At 37.1% G+C, this 23,136-nt stretch overlaps 1 protein-coding gene across 1 annotated transcript; it reads left to right on the plus strand.

The window, feature by feature from the left end:
- Positions 1–1,686: 1,686 nt before the first annotated feature.
- On the plus strand, positions 1,687–21,397 carry LOC124169648 (trypsin-1-like). Its single transcript, XM_046548302.1, has 5 exons — positions 1,687–1,786; positions 2,558–2,696; positions 5,172–5,285; positions 20,421–20,555; positions 21,160–21,397. Exons 1-5 carry the CDS (start codon positions 1,755–1,757, stop codon positions 21,304–21,306), a joined length of 567 nt encoding a protein of 188 aa, XP_046404258.1. The 5' UTR covers positions 1,687–1,754; the 3' UTR covers positions 21,307–21,397.
- Positions 21,398–23,136: the final 1,739 nt, after the last annotated feature.

A 23,136-nucleotide genomic window follows, 5' to 3' on the forward strand; every position in this document is an offset into this window, starting at 1 on the left:
GTTGGGGATAGATAACCAACCCCTGCTAAACGCCCTAGATATTATGTTGAAGAAGATTATGGTGTTTGAATATGCATGTATATTTTGCTAGTATGCGTAATATTTCTATGACCGAGCGGTGTGAATTTGGCGGTCGTCTTGCATGCTGCATGTTGGTGATTGGTCTCCCTGTCAAACACCCTAGAGGTGGCTCGCAGGGTATTATGTAGACGTAGATGTAGATCCCACACCAACACTCAGCTACCCCGTGCAGTGACCTATCAGCGACGTACTTCCAAAATTGACCTTCCCTTCTTCCCACCCTCTGCCCACTACCCTCTCCATAAAAAAACCTCCCCCACACTCCCTCCCTTTCCACACCTCCACTCCACCTTTAACTTCAAGTGCCCCCTCCAACACCCGGCCGCTGTGGCTACAAAAGCTTCCATGCGGGCAGAGTCCTCTGGATGGCAGTTCTCTACACTACTCCCTCATAGGGTCCATGTAGTGTATTATCAACAATCCAGAGGACTCTGTCGTGCGGGGAAAATGCCGTGAGATGACGCTAGTGGGGGTCCGCGCGTCCAGCATTTCGAAATTACATTGACCCAAATACGATTCTTGATCGCTGGAAAAACGAATTAAACAGCACTTAAACATGAATTGAGCACTAAGAAGAGATTTTATAGCCTTTTAATTTTATTGACACCCAGTTAGCAAACCCATACACACAAAACTTTTCAGTTAGAAGGAATAGAATATGCGTCGTTATCGTCTGCAAGCGGGCGTATTTCATTAGCTCTACCACATTAAAAAGAAGTTACTCACGTCCTGATCATCATAAATTTATCCCTAAACGGCATACTGCCTGACATATTATTATCAAGGTAAGCTTTCCTAAAAAAAAAATGGCGATCCAGACAATCGAATCGGCGTTTGCTCCTTCTAGGTTTTCCAGCGCAATTATTCTGAATAGGGAAATACGTTTCAGCTGCAGATACCTCCTTGAAACTACCATTAGGCCACTTTTAAGAGATAATCTTAAGCAGGTAACTACGACGATACGTTAATAGCCGATTCAGAAATTACTAGATGTGCAAAGAAAAAAACTGGCCCAAAATTAATTACTAAAAGCTTCACCGAATGACACACATTAAGGTTAGATTAGGACTAAATGGTTATTCTGAAATGTAAAATAAGCAATGGCTGCAGAGGCTTCATTTAAACTGTGAACAGCGCAACACAAATAGGCCACACTCAACAAAAACATAGAGGGTACGTTTAGTAACCCCGTTTTTTCTGCCCTTAAACTCATTTTTCAAACTCGCCATGTCCCATTCTTCGGCTAATAAATAAACCTCCCTCTCCACCTCCCTTTCCTCGTGCCTTCTATTTGGTTCTTTACTATCTTATGCCTATACTCTTTGTTCAGATTTTTTACGTTAAAATTTCATGTTTGTTACTGAGTCACTATAAATTGGTAGAAATGCTGTATGAGAGCAACTCCTTAAATAAATAAATAATTAAGACTTAAGGCACTTTAGTTCACGGGTATAAATTCTATGTACAAATCTGTGAAATTGCCAGATGATGATACGCCGTATCGAAACCGTTCGCAAATATATATTTTATTGCTTGGGACAGCAAAAGTCTTTTTTTCTTACCCTTTGTGCATACTAAATTATTTCAATGGAAAGGGTCAAACTCCTACTTCACAGCTGGTCCTTCGCCGTGGCGGTTACTTCGAGTGCGGAGCTTCTATTGTCAGTGAGACCATGGCCATCACTGCTGCCCACTGTACCGATGGGTAGGTAACATTGATTAATAATTCCAAAAAAGAAAATAAAAACTTCCCGACGATTTGCGTGTTAATTATGGCAAATTCATTAGAGCTCAAGGATAAATCCACATTAAAATTCTCCCTCAATCTCCTCTCACTAGTACTGATATTTTATACAGTTTGATATGGAATTCCAAAGTGTCGATAACTTACCTACCAACCAGATTAGTTCCATAAACATAGAGTAATAATTAGACTGTGAAATTTATTTTCCACTCAATTTAACTCGGCTAAGGGCGAGGAAATTTGACGGGGATTTAAGAATAATTGCTCAAATACAAAAAACACTCGGCCCATTCCATATGCTTGAATACAATGGATAATGCAATGAAATGATCGAAACTAGTTGAGTTGAAGTTTTGAAGTAACCTGTGAAATTAACTAAGTTCTTTTCTTTTTTAACACCCTCTTAAACTTTAAAAAGTTCTGCAAGTATGAAAATAATGTATCAGTAGCCATATCATCCGATTCTTTTCCTTGCTCAATTCGAACTGATCTATTCCTCACTATATCATGGTGCCTTAAATTAGGTAAATGTGTTTTTCACAATTCGTTATTTGAGAAGAAAAAGCAAAAAACGTTACCCTTAATGCAGATAGAAACTCTCGATTTTAAAGTTAAATTACCCCCATCATCAATCTATTCACTCCAAAACCATTGGGTGGCAATCGATATCGGCGAAGTATCATAACATGATTCATCCATATATAAATATACCCCTCCCCTCCTACCATTCAGGGCCTCCGCTGACGAACTGTCCGTGAGGGCTGGGAGCTCCGAAGTTAACTCTGGCGGTAGCATCCACCAGGTCACCAAGATCCAGCAACACCCTGGATTCGATATCAGCGTTCTCGATGGAGACATTTCAATCCTGGAGGTAAATATAACTGCACTGGCCGTATTGCTTATAATATAATAATAATAATAATAATATCGTTTATTTTCGTAGGCACTGGGGCCCATGAGAAAATATAAGTACATCTTTCTACATTTCACATTGAGATAGATAAATAAAAGAAAAAGTAAATAAATATATATACATATACAGTCAAATGTGAACAGTGCATATCGCCTAGTACATGAAAGAAACAATACAATATTTTCGACAAAAAAAAATAATAATAAATAATCGCACTTCGATATAACACACTAATTACAAAATTTATGGTGACAAACAAAAGAAATATGAACAAGAGATATGAACATAGGAAAGTGAATATAAACAAGAAATATGAACATAAGAAAGTGAATATAAACAAGAAATATGAGCATAAGAAAGTGAATATAAACAAGAAATATGAACATAAGAAAGTGAATATAAACAAGAAATATGAACATAAGAAAGTGAATATAAACAAAAGAAATTTAACTTGGGGATAAGGAGGCATTCTTCAGAAACCCATATGTGCTGTGTTTGAACCTATTGATATTTGTACTGCTTCTTATTTGGGCTGGGAGAGAGTTCCATATTTGTGAGGCGGTTACTATGAATGATTTGTTCATATGAGGCGTGTGATGTTTTGGAATATGGAGGTCAATGTTATGATTTCGGGTAGGTATATCATGAACCTCAGATTTTCTAATGAATTTCTCATACAAGTATGGCGGGTAACCGGTCGTTAAGATACTAAAGGCTAGAGTTATTATGTGAAGGGTGCGACGCTCTTTATACTTAAGCCAGTTGAGGTGATTGTAATAGTTACTGATATGGTCCCATTTTTTTAAATCGTAAATAAACCTTACAGCTGAATTCATGGCCAATTGGAGTTTATTATTGTTTGCGTCGTCTTGGTTAGTGAATAAGGCTGTGCAATAATCCAAGTGAGGGAAGACTAGTGTTTTAACTAATGAAATTCGTATGTCGGGTGTAAGTATTTCTCTGGCTCTGACAAGTTGATGTAGTGATCCCAAAATTTTACGCCTCGCATAGTTTGTTTGAGGCTTCCAGCTAAGGGTTCGATCGAATATGACTCCAAGGTTTTTTACTGTTTCCTCATAAGGTATATTGTGGCTGCCGAGTCTTATTTTAGGTAGATTTTCATGGTCTAATTGGGAAAAGAAATAATTGCTCCCTATAATTATTGCTGTTGTTTTCTTGACATTGAGAACCAAATGATTAGCCTGCGCCCAACTGTTAATTCTCTCGATGTCCTCATTGATAAGTGCGATTGAATTAATAATATTGGACGGCGATGAATGACGATAAATTTGAAAATCGTCGGCGTAAAGGTGGTAGTCACAATGCATGAGGACATCAGGGAGGTCGTTTATAAAGAGAGAAAAAAGAAGTGGGCTAAGAACTGAGCCTTGTACCATCCCCACGGGATTAGGTATCCAGTTTGACTGTAGGTTACTACTGACCACCACTGCTTGAGTGCGACCGCTGAGGTAAGATCTAAACCAGTCAACAGCACTCTTTGAGAAATTTAGGGTACTCAGCTTGCGGAGGAGCAATTCATGGCAAACGGAGTCGAAAGCCTTGGTGAAATCGAATAATACTAAGATCGTCACCTGGCGTTTGTCCATTGCCTCACGAATGTCCTCGGTAATTTTTAAGAGTGCAGTTTGAGTGCTATGTCGACCACGGAAGCCAGACTGCAAGGGGTTTAGTAAGTTAGCAGTGGATGTATATGAGCTTAATTGCAGAAATACAATCCGCTCAAATATCTTGGCAAAAGCACATAAAATTCCTATCGGTCTGAAGTCATCAGGTGTAGAGGGCTGGGGGCATTTAGCTCTAATATAAACTCAAGATGCTTTCTTTCCCCGATTTGCAAACGTATTTTCATCAAATGGGTCTGTTTTCTCGTTCTGCAATATATTCACACTTCTTTTTCATCTCATTCGGTATAAGAAAGCAGAATTTCTTTCGCTCATAACAAAAAATGTGAACAGATATGAAAAACATTTATCGATAATCAAATCATTAGGTTTTACCCATAAAGTAGGACGTATATAGCAATATTTACTGAACCTGAAGATTAATCGAGTTCTGTCAAACATGGTTTGGCATTTATTAATAATAGCAACATGAGAGGAAGAATACACCAAGTGGAAAACTAACAGGTTTATTTGTTTCACGGCATACAGAAAACTGGGCAAAAATCCAATGCCTATGCATTCCAGCTCAGACAACGTAAAAGATTACCAGATAACAATCCCATTCCCCTCTTCGTATAAAAAGCCACGCGTTTTTCGAGATTGAAGGAAAGAATTAAAATTTACAGCAAAATCGAATAATATCACTAAAATTAATATTTTTCGATAGCTATAAGCTTCGGAAGACATAATTCGGATTATTAAAAGTTGAAATTGTTATGATATACCATTATAAAAATCATATTTTTTCCAGGTGAACCCACCATTCGAGTTCGGCACAGGAGTCCAACCCATTGCTCTTCCAGCCAGCGATATGGACGTGGCTGTTGGATCAAACGCAGACGTTTCGGGATGGGGAACTACCACGGTAAGAAAATGACACTAAGCAATACTGAAGAAATTGCAATCACGTAAAACACCACCTATTTATTCGGAAAATAAAACTTTTTCGGATAACTGGAATAACTTTCACCATAAGGGTCATGAACATTCGTCTCATAGCAAAATCATTTTCTCCTAATAACTTACTGAACAGGGGTCTTATTCACGAAGGCCTCGATTTTGTCGAATAGGGGTGAGAATGTTGAATAACACGCATCATTTTCTTATATTAGAAAAAATGTACGTCGATACTAGTTTTTAATAACTGCCCCAATTATTATATTTGAAACAATTGATTCCATTTACCCAAAATCTATGAAAATGTGTTTCAATTGGTTTCCCTAATCATTGAATACCAACGAAAAAACATTCCAACTTACTTCCCTTTTCGGAATCCAATTGAAGTTCGGGCGAGAAATCTTGGGAAAGAGAAGAGCAACGAATATACCATGACGTCACAAGCGTGACGATAAACCATAACGTCACAAGCGTGAATTACGCCCACCTTCGAAATTCATCGAATCCTCAATTTTCGCTTCGTGAATAGCACGGAACGCGATTCCCTAATCCTCGACGGCTTATCATTGTCGAGGCGACATTTCCGATTTGTTCCTGAATAAGGTCACAGATCACTGGACCACTCTCTTAATAACATGAAGCACAGAGTGTAAAACGTAGATAACGAGTCGCTGAAACATCAAGAAAAAATTAACAAGAATCTCTTCACATAATTCCTACTAACTTTTTCGTGAGAAAATTTTTTCCTGAAAATAGTGTACCTCTTATGATTAGAATCGTCAATATTCTTGTCCCCATTCAGAAATTAATTGTTCCTGCATTAAAGATCGCGAAGGTTGTTAAGGTATTCAAGGCTAATTTGGACCACTCTTCACTCGTTTACACAGGAGGGAGGCAGCCTACCAGACCATCTAAGACATGTTATCGTCAAAGTTGTTGATCAGAAGGAATGTAACCAGGCCTATGGATCCATTACAGACAACATGATCTGCGCCGGTGCCCCAGGAAAGGACTCCTGCCAGGTAAATAGACATTCATTCGATCCTATCACCGACCGATCACCGACTATGTTATTTAAACTTGGGTACAATTATTCCTCAATTTTTCTGTTTTCTGGAAAAACTCATGTCTAGCCGAAAATTGTGGATTTTGGAAAGTACCGCATGGGTAGGCTTCTATTATCAGTGCAAAATAATTTACGTTAGCCTATCGTTAATCTGTTAAAAATCTTATTGAAAAGACATATATGCGCTGTTTTTGGAAAATTAATTTGAATCTTAAGAGAGATAATTGTTCTCAGACCTATAATTACGCTTACGTCCTTTATTAAGACTATAAGACCAGCAAAAAGGCCACCAATTACCTTAATAAATATTTATAGCCTTGGGAACCAATAATAATGTCATCATGGGTCCTATGCCAAAACCTCAAACCCTCTTTGGAACGCACGAAAAACATCAACAGGTAATTAGATCTTAATTCGACCAAAGAATGAACGCCGACTACGTTATTAAAACTTAGGAACGATCATTCTTCAATTTTTCTGTTTTCTGGAAGAACTCGTCTTTCAAGGCGAAAGTTGTGTATTCAAGTACTGCATCAGTAGGTTCCAATTATACTTCCCCTATTATATTTTATGTTATATTAATCCTTTACAAAATAGGGGGGGGGAACAGTGTATTCATCCCTTAAAATCTTTTCCATTAGCTACCATATCCAATGTCATAAAAAACGAACAAAAATTGTTATTTTAATGTTTTTTAAAGTTCTTTTTTTTTATTTTCACCCCTTAAATCTTTTCAACCCCGGTTAAGTTTGTCTCTCTCTTGACCCTGATAGCCTTAAAATGTCAGTTTTTTCAATCAGAAGCGGATGACATCAGTAAAAGTCCCTCGAAAAACGACAAGTTTAGATAAGGGGTTGTTTTCCCCAATTTAGGGGTTGTGTTAAAATGGAGGGTGATAGAAAAAAACAAGGGTCATTTTCGGATTCAGCGACCCAAAATTAGCCAGAAACACCCTAAATTGTAGCCAGGCATTTTTTGCCCTATTTTTTGCAAAATAGTGTTACCAGTTCGACCAAAGAATAACGACGACTACGTTATTAAAACTAAGGCACGATTAATCTTCAATTTTTCTGTTTTCTGGAAGAACTCGTCCTTCAAGGCGAAAGTTGTGGATTCAAGTACTGCATGAGTAGGTTTCCATTACAAGTGTATAAGTATTTGCGATAGCATGTTCTTTATAAGTTCAACTACTCTGAACTGATATTTGTACTATTTTCGGAAACAAATTTGTATTCAAATAGACAAAGTTTTCCTTGGAGCAATAGAGCAATAACAGTAGAAATATTACGCATAATATCAAAATATAAATTATACATGCATATTAATGCAAAGAAAAAACTTACCAATGGTTAGAAATTCCAATAAAAAATCAATGCAATATAAAACAATAGAAGAAAAAATATATAAATAACATGCAACGAGTAGTCCCAGCGAGTAACGCCATTAATTCTATTAATTGAGACACCGTTGCTATCTCTAGTAATACCTATGAGGAAAGAATGACATTTTAAATCTCTCTGATTTGAAGCTTATTTCTTTTATTTTCTTCTCATGATTACGTCAAGCATAGTACGACGGTAAACGTAGGATATGTTTCACGTCGTCTGAGATAATATCTACTCCGAATTTACTAGTACATTTGGCCTATACGTCGACCTACGCTCCTGTAAAGAGGCCTGACTCTTTGGATCGCTCGCAGTATCTTAACATAACGGTGGAATGTTACAATTACGAATATTACATTAGAGATAACTCGAACTCCGCCGTTAGAATTGCAGCCGCTCCACGTGCACATAAACCAGATTTCAAAATTGCCGCTTGCGGCGCCGACAGTCATTATATCCTATTTTCACGAGAAAATACACGGCAGTTATACATAACTGAGATAAAAGATCGCATAAACCACATACTTGACGCATGCGTGACGGTTGTAAACTAAAAAAAGACCACTTCCACAGCGGTTAATCACGCAAGTCACACTGAACGAGATACACATGCATAGTGGCGCTGCCGAATGAAATGCGCTCGAAACAGCAACAGACATAACGTTAAACCACCATTTTCTTGGGCCTCCTTTATTGGAGTCCCCTTTTTTTTAATCATGGGTTAACCACCACGACACACGTTTTTATGAATGCGATTCAAATTACAGGCAGGGAAAAATTTGTCCCTAATTCTTTACCTCCTTCTACATTTACAGGGAGACTCTGGTGGCCCACTCGTTGAAGACGGCAAGCTCGTCGGAATCGTCTCCTTCGGCTACGGCTGCGCTGAGCCCGGATACCCAGGCGTCTACACCAGGGTGACTGCTCTCCGTGACTGGATCAAGCAGGAAGTCGGCCTGTAGAAACGTCGACACATTAAATTCTGTGATCATTTAATCTCATCTGTTTACACTTGTTCGCTAAATAAATATTATTATTTCCTTTTAATGCCCAGTTTTACTGCAAAAATACCCTTCCTTACTCGTACCCTTCATTCGTCCTCGTCTTCCTGGTTTAGAAAGAAAAATTCAAAGAGGATAGTAAAATGTCCAAAGTTTATTTTTAAATTTATTTGCACATTATTTAATTGCGTACGGATGGCGAGGATTCTAGTCATTTACTCGCGTCAACTTGAACAATTTTTAAGCACAATATTGGGTTTTCATAGGAGACAATAGTGTAATACGGAACACTTTTTCAATTTTTTATATGAAGTATAATATATTTACTAAAGATTCAGTCTAATGGTAAAAATTCAATCCATCAGGGTTACTTAACAATCTAACATGAAGTTAATAAAAAGTTAACATAAGTTGATGTAATAGGCTAAGTTGATTGAATAGGCTCTAGCGTAATGGTAGCTGCATGAAATGTGAAGAGAGAAACATCAGAAACAGACATTGAGGAGCGCCCTGAGAAAACTGATACACTGAAATTCCTTATCGGTTCCTAGACAAAATGTGTCCAACTGTGCAAAGATTTCACAATTACTTGTTCGAATCAGTGAAGTGGGTAGTACATCTTTTATATCTATAAAACAAATCGAAAATCTTGTTAGCTACACAATTTATAACTAGAGAACGGTTGTACCGATTTTAGTGATATTTAGTTTTTTTGGATTCGTCTGGGCCCTGAGGGTAACAGAATAATAATTAAAAAGTCAAACGTTCAGAAAATAAATTAATATCGATGATTGAGATATGTTTTTAGGAATTGATAAAACTACAGAAGCTGTCATATTGGTCACAACTAGATGATTTATTTTGTTTTCACCAATTTAATGACTGATGAGGAGACATCGCGAGATATTTGTTCGGGATCGGAATACTCGTGGACATCTCCACTCCATTCCCCTGTCAGCTAACTTTCGTATTTGTGCATTTCTTCTCTCATACATCCTTTATAACCTGTGTATATCTCAACTAACATAGATATGGCTTTTTCTAATGAACAGAATTGATAATTCATTAATGTCAATCATTCTTGGCCTTCTTTCGCTAATCTTCCCGACCACCTCAGCTTCGACGATTGTCTTCATCAGGCCATCATGACACATTATGTGGTCGATTTAATTTTCCCGTCCTCTACCAAGGGTTTTTACAACACCTTTCTTTTAACGCCTCATCTTAACACTTTACCTCACCCATTACTACGTTTACCCATTACCACGTTCCCTTTTAATCATCACACAAGTAGATTTTTTTAAATCCTAATGAAAATATTAATAAAAACTTACAATTGGAGAATATAAGGATAATAGCCCGCCACGATATGCTACCAGGGTGCTCTACGCTACCTCCATGCTCGGCAGCAAGCAGCCTGCATCGTAGCGGCGTTCATAGCCTCGCACCCAGGTGGCCTTACACAGCCTTAGCCAGACGTCACACGGGTTTTTCTCAGCATTCTTACTTAGCCGTTGCGTTTTCGCGCGCTTGAAATTTTTCACTTTTCATTAAACCGCGAAAAATAGATATTGTCATTTAAAAATCTAAAAGCGTGAAATGCGTTCTCCAGGAGTAATAATCTTTCGATTTAGGCAATTAAAAAAATAGGAAACCACCGTATTGATTCCGTCCTTTCTTTCCAACTTATTATTTACCAGTGAAAAGGAGATGAGATCGTTTTACACGATTCTTCGGTCTGCCTGCCCTGTCGGAGCTGTCTACGCTGATTTCAATAAAAACCTCACCAGTCCTTCAACGACGGTGTTTGTCAGGCCACCACGCCTCAAGATGTGGCCGACTTTTGCCCCGTCATCTTCTTAGGGTTATTATATTACTATTATATTATTATAATACTATCCATAACTATAATACACTCCATCATTATAATACCCCATACTAATACCGAATACATAATAGTATTCGGAACGACTATTTTAGTGGAGTTGGATCATCATCAGGTATGTACTACGTCGCTTGTACCTGAAATTACATGTTAACATATAAGAATTTACAACCCTGCCTCGGTATTACATGAAAGTAAGTTTTAAATCTCTTATTGGCATTTTATTTCTTCCCTCATTATTAATCGTGCATCGGTCGGCATTACTATTAATATTAAGAGTCGTGATCAATTCACGGTGGAATTCCGGCACGTGTAAGATAATATCAATACCCCATTAAAGCCATACTAATACCGAAAACATGATAGCATTCGGCACCAGTATTTTAGCGGAGTTGGATCATCATCAGGTGTGCATGTATTAGGTCGCTTGTATCTAAAATTACATGTTAACATTTTAGAACTTAAAACCTTGCCTCGGTAATACATTAAGGTAAGTTTTAATTCTCTAAATTGACATTTTAACGCTTCCCTTATAATTAAACGTGCATCTCACGGCATTATTAATGATAGTTCGCATAAAGATAGTACGCATAAAGATAGTACGCAAAGAAAGTCGCAGTAAATTAACGGTGCATTTTTGACACGAGGTATATGATTTCAGTGACTTGGAAACGCAGAATTGCACTCAAGCTGCAGATTTAAAAAGATGCGCATGCTAATTTTATGCAACATAACAATTATCTTATCAATGCGGAGTTCCCAAGTTCTCATCTCTCAAATGCCTACCTGAAAGAGGCAACTCAAGGGATTCCCGTTCGGTAATCGAGAAATCAGTACGCACACAATGTTTAGTAATATAAGTCTGTTTATACGAACATGCTACGACCTATATAAATCAGTGGCAAACGTCGGCAAACAAATGATTTCACCACGGGTAATTCTAAATTAAGACATTCACACGACGAAATTTATGAATTGCGTGCAAGGCACGCGGAAGATTTTCCGGAAGATTTAAAAAATATATAGGACGCTTTAATATATAGCAGCGAACTCTACTATGGAAGGTACGACTCGACAACTATGGGTTGCGATTAAACATCAAGAAGACTGAGTACATGGAGTGTGGGCCTCAAACCGATGGCACGATCAGCATCGACGGCGACGACCTTGAAAAGGTCGAGAAGTTTAAATATTTGGGCTCTGTCATCAGCAACGATGGAAGCACAACCGCCAACACACGAGCTCGAATCAATGCAACATGGCTGAAATGGCGCCAAGTGACTGGCGTATTGTGCGACCGTCGAATGCCTGAACGATTCAGGGCCAAAGTATACAAGACCGTAGTCCGCCCAGTGGCCCTATATGGAGCAGAATGTTGGCCAGCCACAGCAAATCAAGAACAGGCCATGCATGTCATGGAAATGAGGATGCTGCGATGGATCCTAGGCATCTCCCGCCTGGATCACATCAGGAATGAAGACATTCGGAAAAGAATGGGAGTTGCATCGATCACAGACAAGATGCGGGAGGCTAGACTGCGGTGGTATGGGCATGTGGTGCGTAGTGATGAGAACTCCGTGGCCAAAACAGCAATGCGGCTGAGTACTGAAGGACGCCGACCACGAGGACGACCAAAGATGCGCTGGCTCGACAAAATTAAGGCGGACATGAAGACCATCAACGCCACGTCAGTAGACGCCCTGGATCGAGCCAAGTGGAGAAGGCTTTGCAGAAAAGCGGACCCTGCAATAGCGCGGGACAAACGCTAGGAAGAAGAAGAAGAAGATAGGACGCTTTGATACGACGCTAAAAAGTTTAGCATTTTTATTTTTACACAAAGAAAGAAGCGTTTTATTGACATGAATACCTGTAATTCCAACAATGTGGAAAGTAAATGTGAAAGATATGTTTAATGATTTCAAGTCGTGATATAACAACTTGTTGCATTTTTTAGTGTTTTTGTATGCATCATTTTTATATCAGTCGCATTGTTAGTACATGACTGGGACTCTCTGACTAACCATATGCCTTAGACGGACCATGTTTGCTATGATATAACACATGTATTTAACATTATAAAACGTCGAAGAAGTCTCCAAATGCTGAGGCAAAAAAGGCAAGTAGGAACATATAAGAGTATTTCATGGTCGAGGAAAAGACCATAGTTGAAAAACGAACGAGATATCTAACATTCCTATTCGTGATACGAACGAGTTATCATACGGCCTTTAATATTACGCCAATCAAATTCCTTGACTCATTGGCATTTTGCATCAACTCATTGCATAGTCTGCTTCGAGGAGAGAGATTTAGATTTCAGAGATAATTCTAAATTCTCCATGAAAACAAACTTATGTCGAAGAATAAACGACTTCGTGTCCGCAGAATACTTCTTACGACTCCTAGCCTTATTCGTATCCTTAGTCCATGCTTGGGTACACCCTAAGAGCACTAAAACCAGGCGTGATATATCTGAGCTCATCGAAAGGTCTAAAGAAAAAATACCTATGGCCCCAGTCAGCTAATCAGTCCGAGCAGGTGATCTTGTATTATGTCATTTCATTATCTGCATGCAGGACCCAAAAATCGATATCCCTGGCCTTTTTTCTTGCATTACTTACATCATTATTAGTATTCAAAACATTAATAACGATTATTTACTTTGATGGTTGAGGAAAAGATCATAGTCGAAATAAGACAGAGAGATCCATAAATTCTTCACACAATACACACGAAATTTTATTTGAACATTGATTTAACCAAAATCAATCTCTATGACTCATTGGCATTCTGAATCAAACCACTGCTGCATTGTCAGCTTCGAGGAGAGACGGTAAAATTTCAGAGTTAACAGCAAAATCTCCATGCAAACCTACTCGCGAAGAAGACTAAACGACTCCACTTCAGCGAAATACCTCATACAAGTGGTAGTCTTATTCTTAGTCCCAGTTGGGGAACATTCTAAGAGTAATTGTACACTAAACTATCAAAAATGCAGAAGACAAAAATCGATAGTTCTGACCTTAAATGTTTGCATTACTTACACCATTATCAGTAGTCAAAACATTAATGACGATTATTTACACAATTTTGGACATTTTTGTACCATAATAACGTAAAAACCTCAAGCAAAAATTAAATCACGTGAATTCATTATCGCGAAAACCACCTCTCATCTCACATAGAGGCAAATATAACCCCCGGAAATTTCTGAATTTACTTCATCTACCAAAATTTATTCAATGCATTATATTATGAACTATTGATAAAACCTTGGCGATAAATCATTCACTTGAATTGTTTCCTAATGGATATCTGTACACAAACACCCACGTCAGAACTGTACGACAAAAACAGACATAATGGGGCAACGAACTCCAGAAATCTCATTGAAAGCGACAGCTAACTGTATAAATTAACAAGAAATAGTATCAAGGCCACAAATACAGATGCTGAAGATAAGAAAATCCTTCTATTTGAAAGAACGAAGCGATGGGGAAGGCCATGATCAGAGAAATCCTTATCTATTTCACGGTCACTCAAGGTGATATCGCAATGAATTTTAAAATAACTCGATTTAATTTTTTTGAAAGCCACGGGAAACCCATAAAAAACGAGGTTTCAGAACGCGAAAATGATTACGCAGATTAAAAATAACTCGGATATTTCTCACTGAAACTTGAAGACATGGAAAAAAAAAGTCTTTACGCAAATCATCAGGCTTATGATTCCTTTATATAGCTCGATAGGTTTCATAGATTTTTACAGATCTCTCGAGGGACTCTAACGACAGACAACATGTTCCGCTACTTGCTTCTCTCCTGCCTGGTGGTGTGTGCCCTAGGTAAGTAAAGGCATACGTTTGGTCTAATAGAAATAATATTTCCACTAGGATAGTTCAATTTCTATCTACGGAATGGAAGTTCAAATTTCTCATTTCGGTGATGAAATCTGCTTCAGGCCCAGCTAGCATCGACGGTGTTAAAAATATTACACAACATTTGTATAGTATACTCAGCGAAATATTTAATTCGTATAATGATATGAAGTAAACAGTAACGCAGCATACTCCAAAAAGAAACGAAGTGAATGTTACCACATTGAATATTAAAAAAAATAACCTAGCAGTTGCATTTTACCAAATGTTTACAAATAATTAAGTTTTCCATGTTCCTTCATTTCGAGTTTGAATTTAAAATTATTAAGATCAAAATTGCATATTCGTTTATATGCATAGATAAAATGCAGCTTTCAACTCTTTGATTATTCACGAAGTACACACATATTGCACCTTTACACAATTGACCTTTGATGAAGTGGTTTCCAAGACATCACCCCACGCATACTTCATCTGAGAAGCCCATTACTGGCAGGGTACTGATCCAGCATTATGTTGCTCCGGGTTGGGCATGAGTTGCGGCACTATTGAAGCGTGTGAAGCTGATGGCCCTAAGCAAGATCCACATTATTCTGCATAAAAATATTTATACACTCAAACAAATATTTTACATTCACAATGCATCCACTATTTCCGCAATTACATGTACTCATCTACCATTCTCACTAAAGCATTTTACGATAGCGTCAGTGACAAATAAAATTATGCTCTCTGTTATCATCATTCTCATGGATAGCATTATAAGGATACCCACAAATCTTGTTTTCTATCACTGAACACATTACATGAAACATGCAAAAAAAATTTGTACAGAAAAAAAAACAAAAGAAGTTCTGAAATAATGAGAGAAATGATGATCTGGGAATAATATAACTCATTCCATAGAAAACATATCGTGTAACATGGAAAGTATATGACAAACCTACAATTTTCCCATTTAAAACGTATTTCTAACCATTCTCCAATCATTAGTAGGATTGTGAATGACTAATTCAATGGGAAATGCATTCAAATAAGATATTTATGTCTGGATGCATAACATTTTTTGGAAAACACAAGTATTGTCGGTGCTAAGAAAATTTAGCTACTTAAGAAAAAATTACAGGATATTTAAAAAAAAAAATGTAAAAGAAAAATGAGATCACGTTCTAAAGAATTTGCATCTTTATCGTATCCACGTGGACCATGCATACCGATGACGATAAGTTAAACCTAATAAACCATTATTTTCAATTCGAATGATTCCAATGAGTTCAACTTTCTTTTCAGGGCGCGCTCCCAAATTGGTGCGTCCGAGATTCAGTGGAAAAATCGTGGGTGGAGAGACAGCAGACATCGAAGACTACCCATACCAGGTAAGAGATAAGAGATAGGGTTTTAGTCTAGAAAAATACTCAAGTATTGATTCTGATCAAAACTAGACTCGATCGGCACGTTATCATTACGATACTTTTCTGGAGTCCCAACTCAAGTGGAATATTTAATTCACATAAATTGCCGAGAGAAAAAAATTCCCATGGGTCGGGAGTCGAACCCCGAACCGGTTGTTCCGGACGAGTCTAACTCGCCAGGAACTTCCGATGCTCAATGGCGCCATGATGAGATCCTCATAATCTTCGCACTATTAAGGTAACGATGTACATATTTTGAAAGTTTAACAATGTTATAACATCCTTAACGTACGTAAATAACTCATACTTCATTAAATATGGTGCATTGGAACAGGGGCGCAGCAAGGAAGTGAGACCGGGGGTGGCGGGGGGTTTAGGTGCAACTAATATTGGGGTGTGTGGGGGTATGGAATACCCAGCAGGATAAGCGGTAGGTGCGAGATTAATAAATTGCGAAATTTTAAGATAAACGGTTTAAAATGGTGAGTTTTACAGCTTTGTGAGGGACATTTTTATTAATCCGTACACTATACTATTAGTAATATCAATCCAATTTAGTAAATGGATTTAACTTAAAAATTTCTCTGAGCTCTTGGGGGGGGATTAACCCCCAAAATCCCCCCTCGCTGCGCCACTGCATTGGAAGGAATATATAATATTATACGAGAAACGAGAGATATGATCTCGATGTTCTCACGGGAAGAGGATTCGTTTGTAAACAATATGAAGTAATAATCACTTTTTATTTCACTATTGCACGGTAATAACTATACCAATTAACATTTCTTTTTTTGCCATTTAATTTAAAAATAGCCACAGAAAGATATATAGAGGGTAGGATCACGATATTCAGAAAATAAACTGAAGTGAAAGGGGTTAAAAACGATAAATAATTCCCCCTTCTATTTCACGTTGAATTATTTTTAAGCAAGGCTAACTTTCACTTTACAGCTGGTCCTTCGCCGTGGCGGATACTTCGAGTGTGGAGCATCTATTGTCAGTGAGACTATGGCCATCACCGCTGCTCACTGTACCGACGGGTGAGTGACATAGATTCATAATTTCAAAAAAAAAAAATAACTTCCCCACGATTTGCGAGATAACTATAGGAAATACATGACCGCACGTTAAAATTCACCCTAAATCTTCTCGCACTTGAAGGTACTGATATTTTTGTACACTTTGAAAAGTTTTGATGCATTATCAACCACATTAGTTACATAAACATAGGGCAATAATAATACTGACCAAGTTATTCCTCTTTCGATATAACTCGACTCAAGGCGAGGAAGCTTGGTGAGGAATTTAATAGTAAATGTGCAAATTACAATAGAAATTGCTTAATTCCATATACTTATATATCCCTGATGATAACTTGAAATGTTCGAAATTAGTCGAGCTAAAAGTATGCATGTTGTCTGAGGGACTAACTAATTTTATCCTTTATTTTTAATCACCCAGTCACATTTAAAAGCTCCAAAATAGATCTGTAGCCATTCCATAGTAACTTCACTCAATTTGAATTAAATCTATTCCCAACAATACCGTAGTGCCTTCGATGAGGTAAATGTCTTCTTAACATTCGTCATCTGAGTACGAATAACATGCAGCGTTACCCCTTTTAAGACTACTAACCATCAATTATAAATTAAAATCATCACTATACACCTAAATTAACACTATCAACAATGTATTCCAATCAATATCGCTGGATGGTTAACTAAATAGGGTAAGTATAATCATATGATTAATCATTAAATAAATATTCCCTCATATTTTATCCCTCAGTGCCTCTGCTGACGAACTGTCCGTGAGGGCTGGGAGCTCCGAAGTTAACTCTGGCGGTAGCATCCACCAGGTCACTAAGATCCACCAGCACCCTGGATTCGATATCAGCGTTCTCGATGGAGACATTTCAATCCTGGAGGTAAATATAAGAGTATATACTGCACTGGCCGTAATTCTCATCATATAAACTCAAGATGCTTTCTTATCCCGATTTTCAAATATATATTATCAAGAAATAACTGTGAATAAAACATAATAATTTATAAAAGAAATTAAACTTTATCTATACAAATGATAATTTTATTTAATCTCTATTTTCTTCATCGGCAAATTTAGCTGTTCAAGATAAGAAAAGTGATGGCACATGAATCGAAGCATTGTAGCAGAATTTATTTTAGTCGTAAAACAAAATGTTATAAAAAACGCAAAAAATGTATTGATAGTCAAATCATAAGCTTTAACACATGAAGAATGATGTATATGGTAATATTTTCTGAACATGATGATTAAGTTACGAATGGTGTAAATCATAGAATGGTGATTATTCACCACAACCGTAGAGGACAAATACACCGAGTAGAAAAAAAAACGATGTTCATTTGTCTCATTGTACACAGCCAAAGAAAACTATACAAAAATTCAATGACTGTGCATTTCAGGTAAGACTACGCAAATATTACCAGCTAACGATCCCAATCATCTTGGAAAAAACTGTGATTTCAGTAAAGAATTTAAACTCATTACAAAATAGAATAACATAATCGGAATGATATTTTTCGATGGAAGTAAAATTTAAATGAGGTCATTCAGGAGTTATTTTGAATTTTCACCACTTGAGGCATGTAAAATCGAGGGTTTGAGGCGTAACTTTGTGAAAGCGATTCATTATGAAAAATGAAAAGGAAGAAACAAAATGAAAGAGAAGAAACTATTTTAAACCTCCCACTCCTATATTCCTGGGCTAACGACATGAGGAACCCTTCGGCCTCTCTCTCACTTGAGCCCCATCCTCCACCTGCCGTACCCACCCTAATGGGGTCACCCTCCCCCTATCTTCTTTCTACCGCATGACCAAGTTCTTTCCCCCTCCCTCATCTCTATTGAACAATCCCTTCAACCTAGTTACCTTCCTTCCTCCCCCTCCAATCCTGGTGTAAACAGATGTGTTGGGCCTCTGCTGAGTTCACCTGATGATGACGTCTCACGTTGAAACCATGGTCGTGTAAATGTGGGAATATATATTTCATGTAAAAGCACACAGTTTCTTCATTTTGCATTTAAAATCATTTCTTTTCCAGGTGAACCCACCATTCGAGTTCGGTACTGGAGTTCAGCCCATTGCTCTTCCAGCCAGCGACATGGACGTGGCTGTTGGATCAAACGCCGATGTTTCTGGATGGGGAACCACCACGGTAAGAATATGACACTTAGCAATACTGAAGCAATTGCAGTGACTTAAAACACATCCTACGTATTCACGAAAATAACAATCCGTTCAATTATTACAAATACGTTCACGAATAGTGCCATGACCATTGGTGTGTTATTTATAATACCGATCCATTAAAAGTATTTGTGTAGATCCCTATACATAGCTCGGTGTATTATGAAGCACGAAAAGTGAGTAATTAGCTTCAATAAAACATCAAGAATAATTCTATAATTACGTATGAAAAAATACGAAATTTCCTTTAAAATATCACAAATAAAATTCAACACTCAAATAATATAGTCAGCCTAAGGACTGCTTATGATAAAGATGGTCGTAAAAATTGAAGCACCGTAATCACTGAAAACAACTCCTACGTATTAGGAATACCTACTTTTTTGCGTTTATTGAAAATTTTTCAAAATAAGGGTCATGAATATCGTGTCAAAGCAATATTATTTCGACCTAATAACTAGCCGAATCGATCACAAGACCTCTGTCATTATAATAGGCATTACAAAAAGTAATCCATAATGGATTTTGGCGGCCATTTTTTGCCTAATCCCCATATTAAATTTTAAATTCTGTATTACAATTAGATACAGTTAAATCACAATAAAACTGTTAGAATATTGCATTGACATTATAGATTGATTGATATTGATAGGTGCTGAGTTATCCTGAAATTTTTAGCTTGATAGCTAGTTGGAAAGTTTGTTAAAATTGAGTTGCAAGATTTGACCCAGACAAGATGACAAACAACAAAGCAAGTTAACAAAAACTTTATAAAGGAAATGACCCTTACTTACAATACTGAAGCATTTGCAATCACTTAAGAACCCCCACTTAATTGAAGAATCTATTTTTTTTATTATCGGAATTCGGAATAAATTTTACGAAAAGGGTCATCAGCATTCTCGGGACAGCAATGACATTTTGTCCTTATAATTAACTGCAGAGATCACCAGATCTCTTTCATTATAATGTTAAGTACAGAGAGTAAAGCGTAAGCTGTGTCAAGCCGTCATGTAAAAGTCGCTAAATACTAAAGAAATATTACCTCTTCATAACTCTTAACATAATTCTTACTAACTTTTTCGCGAGAGAATTATTTTTTCATAAAAAAGCATACATTCTATGATGAGGATCGTCTAAATTCTTGACCCCATAAAAAAATTAAATGTGCCTATAATGAAGTTCGTAAAGATTGTTAAAGAATTTAAAGCTAATTTGGAACACTATCTTCACTCCTTTATGCAGGAGGGAGGAAGCCTACCGGACCATCTTAGACATGTCATCGTCAAAGTTGTTGATCAGAAGGAGTGTAACCAGGCCTATGGATCCATCACAGACACCATGATCTGTGCCGGTGCTCCAGGAAAGGACTCCTGCCAGGTAATTAGACCTGCATTCAATCAAATAATGAACGCCGCTTACGTTATTAAAACATGGGTACAATTATGCGTCAACTTTTCCGATTTCTGGAAGAACTCGTCTGTCAAGCCGCAAGTTGTGGAATCATGAGTAGGCTTCCATTACGAGTATAAAATAATTTCCAATAGCGTATTGTTAATCTTTTCCACTATTTATTGAAAACAGGTATATGTACAACAGGTAAAAAATTTTATCCATAGAGACATAACTGTACTTGTAGCTGTACGTCTTCCCTTACGTCTTTAAGACACGCAAAAGGCCAACTAACTACCTGAAGAAAGAATTATAGCCATTCATCAGCAAATAACCATGGGAGTCAATAAAAATACCACCATGGGCATTATGCCAAATGTAATCCCTAGAAAAATCCATCCATCCATGTAACGCAAGAAAAATATCTCTTGAAAATCATAAAATTATTTTTTTAAATCTTTTCCTCAGCCATACATGATGAAAATGGGGATAATGTTAATATTAAATATATATTTCAATCTTCTGCAGTCGGAGTGATAATATACCTTTTTAATTTTTTAGTTTAATTCTTTACCTCCTTCTCCGTCCACAGGGAGACTCTGGTGGCCCACTCGTTGAAGATGGCAAGCTCGTCGGAATCGTCTCCTTCGGCTACGGCTGCGCTGAGCCCGGATACCCAGGCGTCTACACCAGGGTGACCGCTCTCCGTGACTGGATCAAGCAGGAGGTCGGCCTGTAGAAACGTCGGAACATCAAATTATGTGATCATTTAATCTCATCTGTGTACATTTGTTCGCTAAATAAATATTATCATTATTATTTCCATTTAATATCTAGTTTTACTGCAAATATACCCTTCCTTACTAGTACCCTCAATTCGTCTTCGTCTTCCAGGCTTCCAGAGAAAAATTTCAAATTGAACAACAAAATTTCCAAAGTAAATTTTTAAGCTAATTGGCATATTAACTAGCTGCTTACGGATGGCGAGAACTCTAGTCATTATCCTCCCGAGAATTCGAACGAATGACAAAGATTCTCATAATTTAGGCGCGTCAACTTCAACAACTTTAAAGCATACTATTGGTATTTGGGAGCACATTTTAAGTTCTGTTCACAACTCATTAAGAATGGACTTATCGTAATATTTCGTAGGGTAAAATTATATTTTAAAGATAAGCTTTTTAACAATGTTTAAACGAAATGAATTTCAATAAATTTGGAACATATTTTAAACGTCCAAACCTCTTACCAGGTACGCAGTTCCTCTAAATTTTAATATTCCCGTACGTAATGTGCGAAAACAATTAGGCACAAATTTTCGTTCCTACGCCAGTATTACATAATTGAATGTATCGTATTTTAGATATAGATAGGTTTTGAGGTAGTAAATAAACAAATTACATATCGACATTATACCCCAAAAGGTACCTCAATTAGCGTGGTGCTAGGACAGTATCTGATGACCCGAATTAGGGTATTTATATAAGTCTCGGGTTATACTTCAGAATAAGGTCCTAATTATTTTCCATTAAATACAGTACATTAGAGAGACCATATTATGTTCGACCGAGTCAATCATTGATAATTTTCGAATAGGCAACCTTAATAAAAAGGCCCTATTTTCCATTTAATGATAATGAACTAAAATAATTACCGACCGGGAAAAAACGTAAGATTTCAGCCACCTCTCGACTTACCCTCTCACAATTACGAAAATTAGCATACACATATTTCTCTTCGTTGGTAAACTTTCCTTTTCTTCAGTGAATATCAATATTCCGTTCGAAACTTTACAAACTACCAGCCTACCAGTTATTTCACTGATATAGGTCAAAACGAAATGCATGTTTAATACGGTTCCAAAACAACATAAATATGTACCACGATTAAACAAACTAAATTGAAACTGACACACGAAAATTCACATATTGCTATTCTTCTGGGTATTTCATTTCACTTCGTCCATTGCTGTTTATTCAGCTTCTAAGGAAACAAAACTCTTTCATCAGTTAAATCTATTGCTTTCTGAGTTCAATGATGGCCCGTGATAAATGTTCTAAATGATAAATATTAAAAGCGAATATTTATCATAGGCAATCATAATAAAACGTACAAATCCAGTCTCGTAATAGTTTTCGTCATATTGATGGAGTACGAGAAGAATCTAGGAAATGAATATTAGAGGTTTATTATGATAGAAAAGAAGAACGAATTAACGATCTCGAAATATTATAACACATGCATTGCTGTGTTTCATGTCCATAAATAAACTCTAGAAGGGATAAGAGACAATGGCTTTAGTCCTATCCGTTACTGCCTTTATTCAACTTAATATTTATCACTGATTAATTATAAAAAAAGATCGTTTGAGACGATTCTTCAGTCATAATTAAATTAAATATAGCCGTAGAAGGCGTCTACGCTGATTTCGCGTACATCTGTCCTTCGACGATGCTCCATGATGCAGCCAATATTTGTCCCTTCATTTTCTTAGAGTTTGTAAAACCCCTAGAGTTTAACCACTACTCCTATCATTTCCTCATCACTTACTTGGTCTTTTACCTTCCAT

This window comes from Ischnura elegans, chromosome 12, assembly GCF_921293095.1.
Source record: "Ischnura elegans chromosome 12, ioIscEleg1.1, whole genome shotgun sequence".
Classification (NCBI taxonomy): domain Eukaryota; kingdom Metazoa; phylum Arthropoda; class Insecta; order Odonata; family Coenagrionidae; genus Ischnura; species Ischnura elegans.

Excerpts from the sequence above, each read along its gene's own strand:
- LOC124169648 (XM_046548302.1), top strand. The coding sequence starts at position 1,755 with ATGGCCATCACTGCTGCCCACTGTACCGATGG. Across the intron at positions 1,787-2,557 it reads GCTGCCCACTGTACCGATGG|GGCCTCCGCTGACGAACTGT; the intron begins GTAGGTAACATT and ends CCTACCATTCAG. Across the intron at positions 20,556-21,159 it reads CAGGAAAGGACTCCTGCCAG|GGAGACTCTGGTGGCCCACT; the intron begins GTAATTAGACCT and ends CTCCGTCCACAG.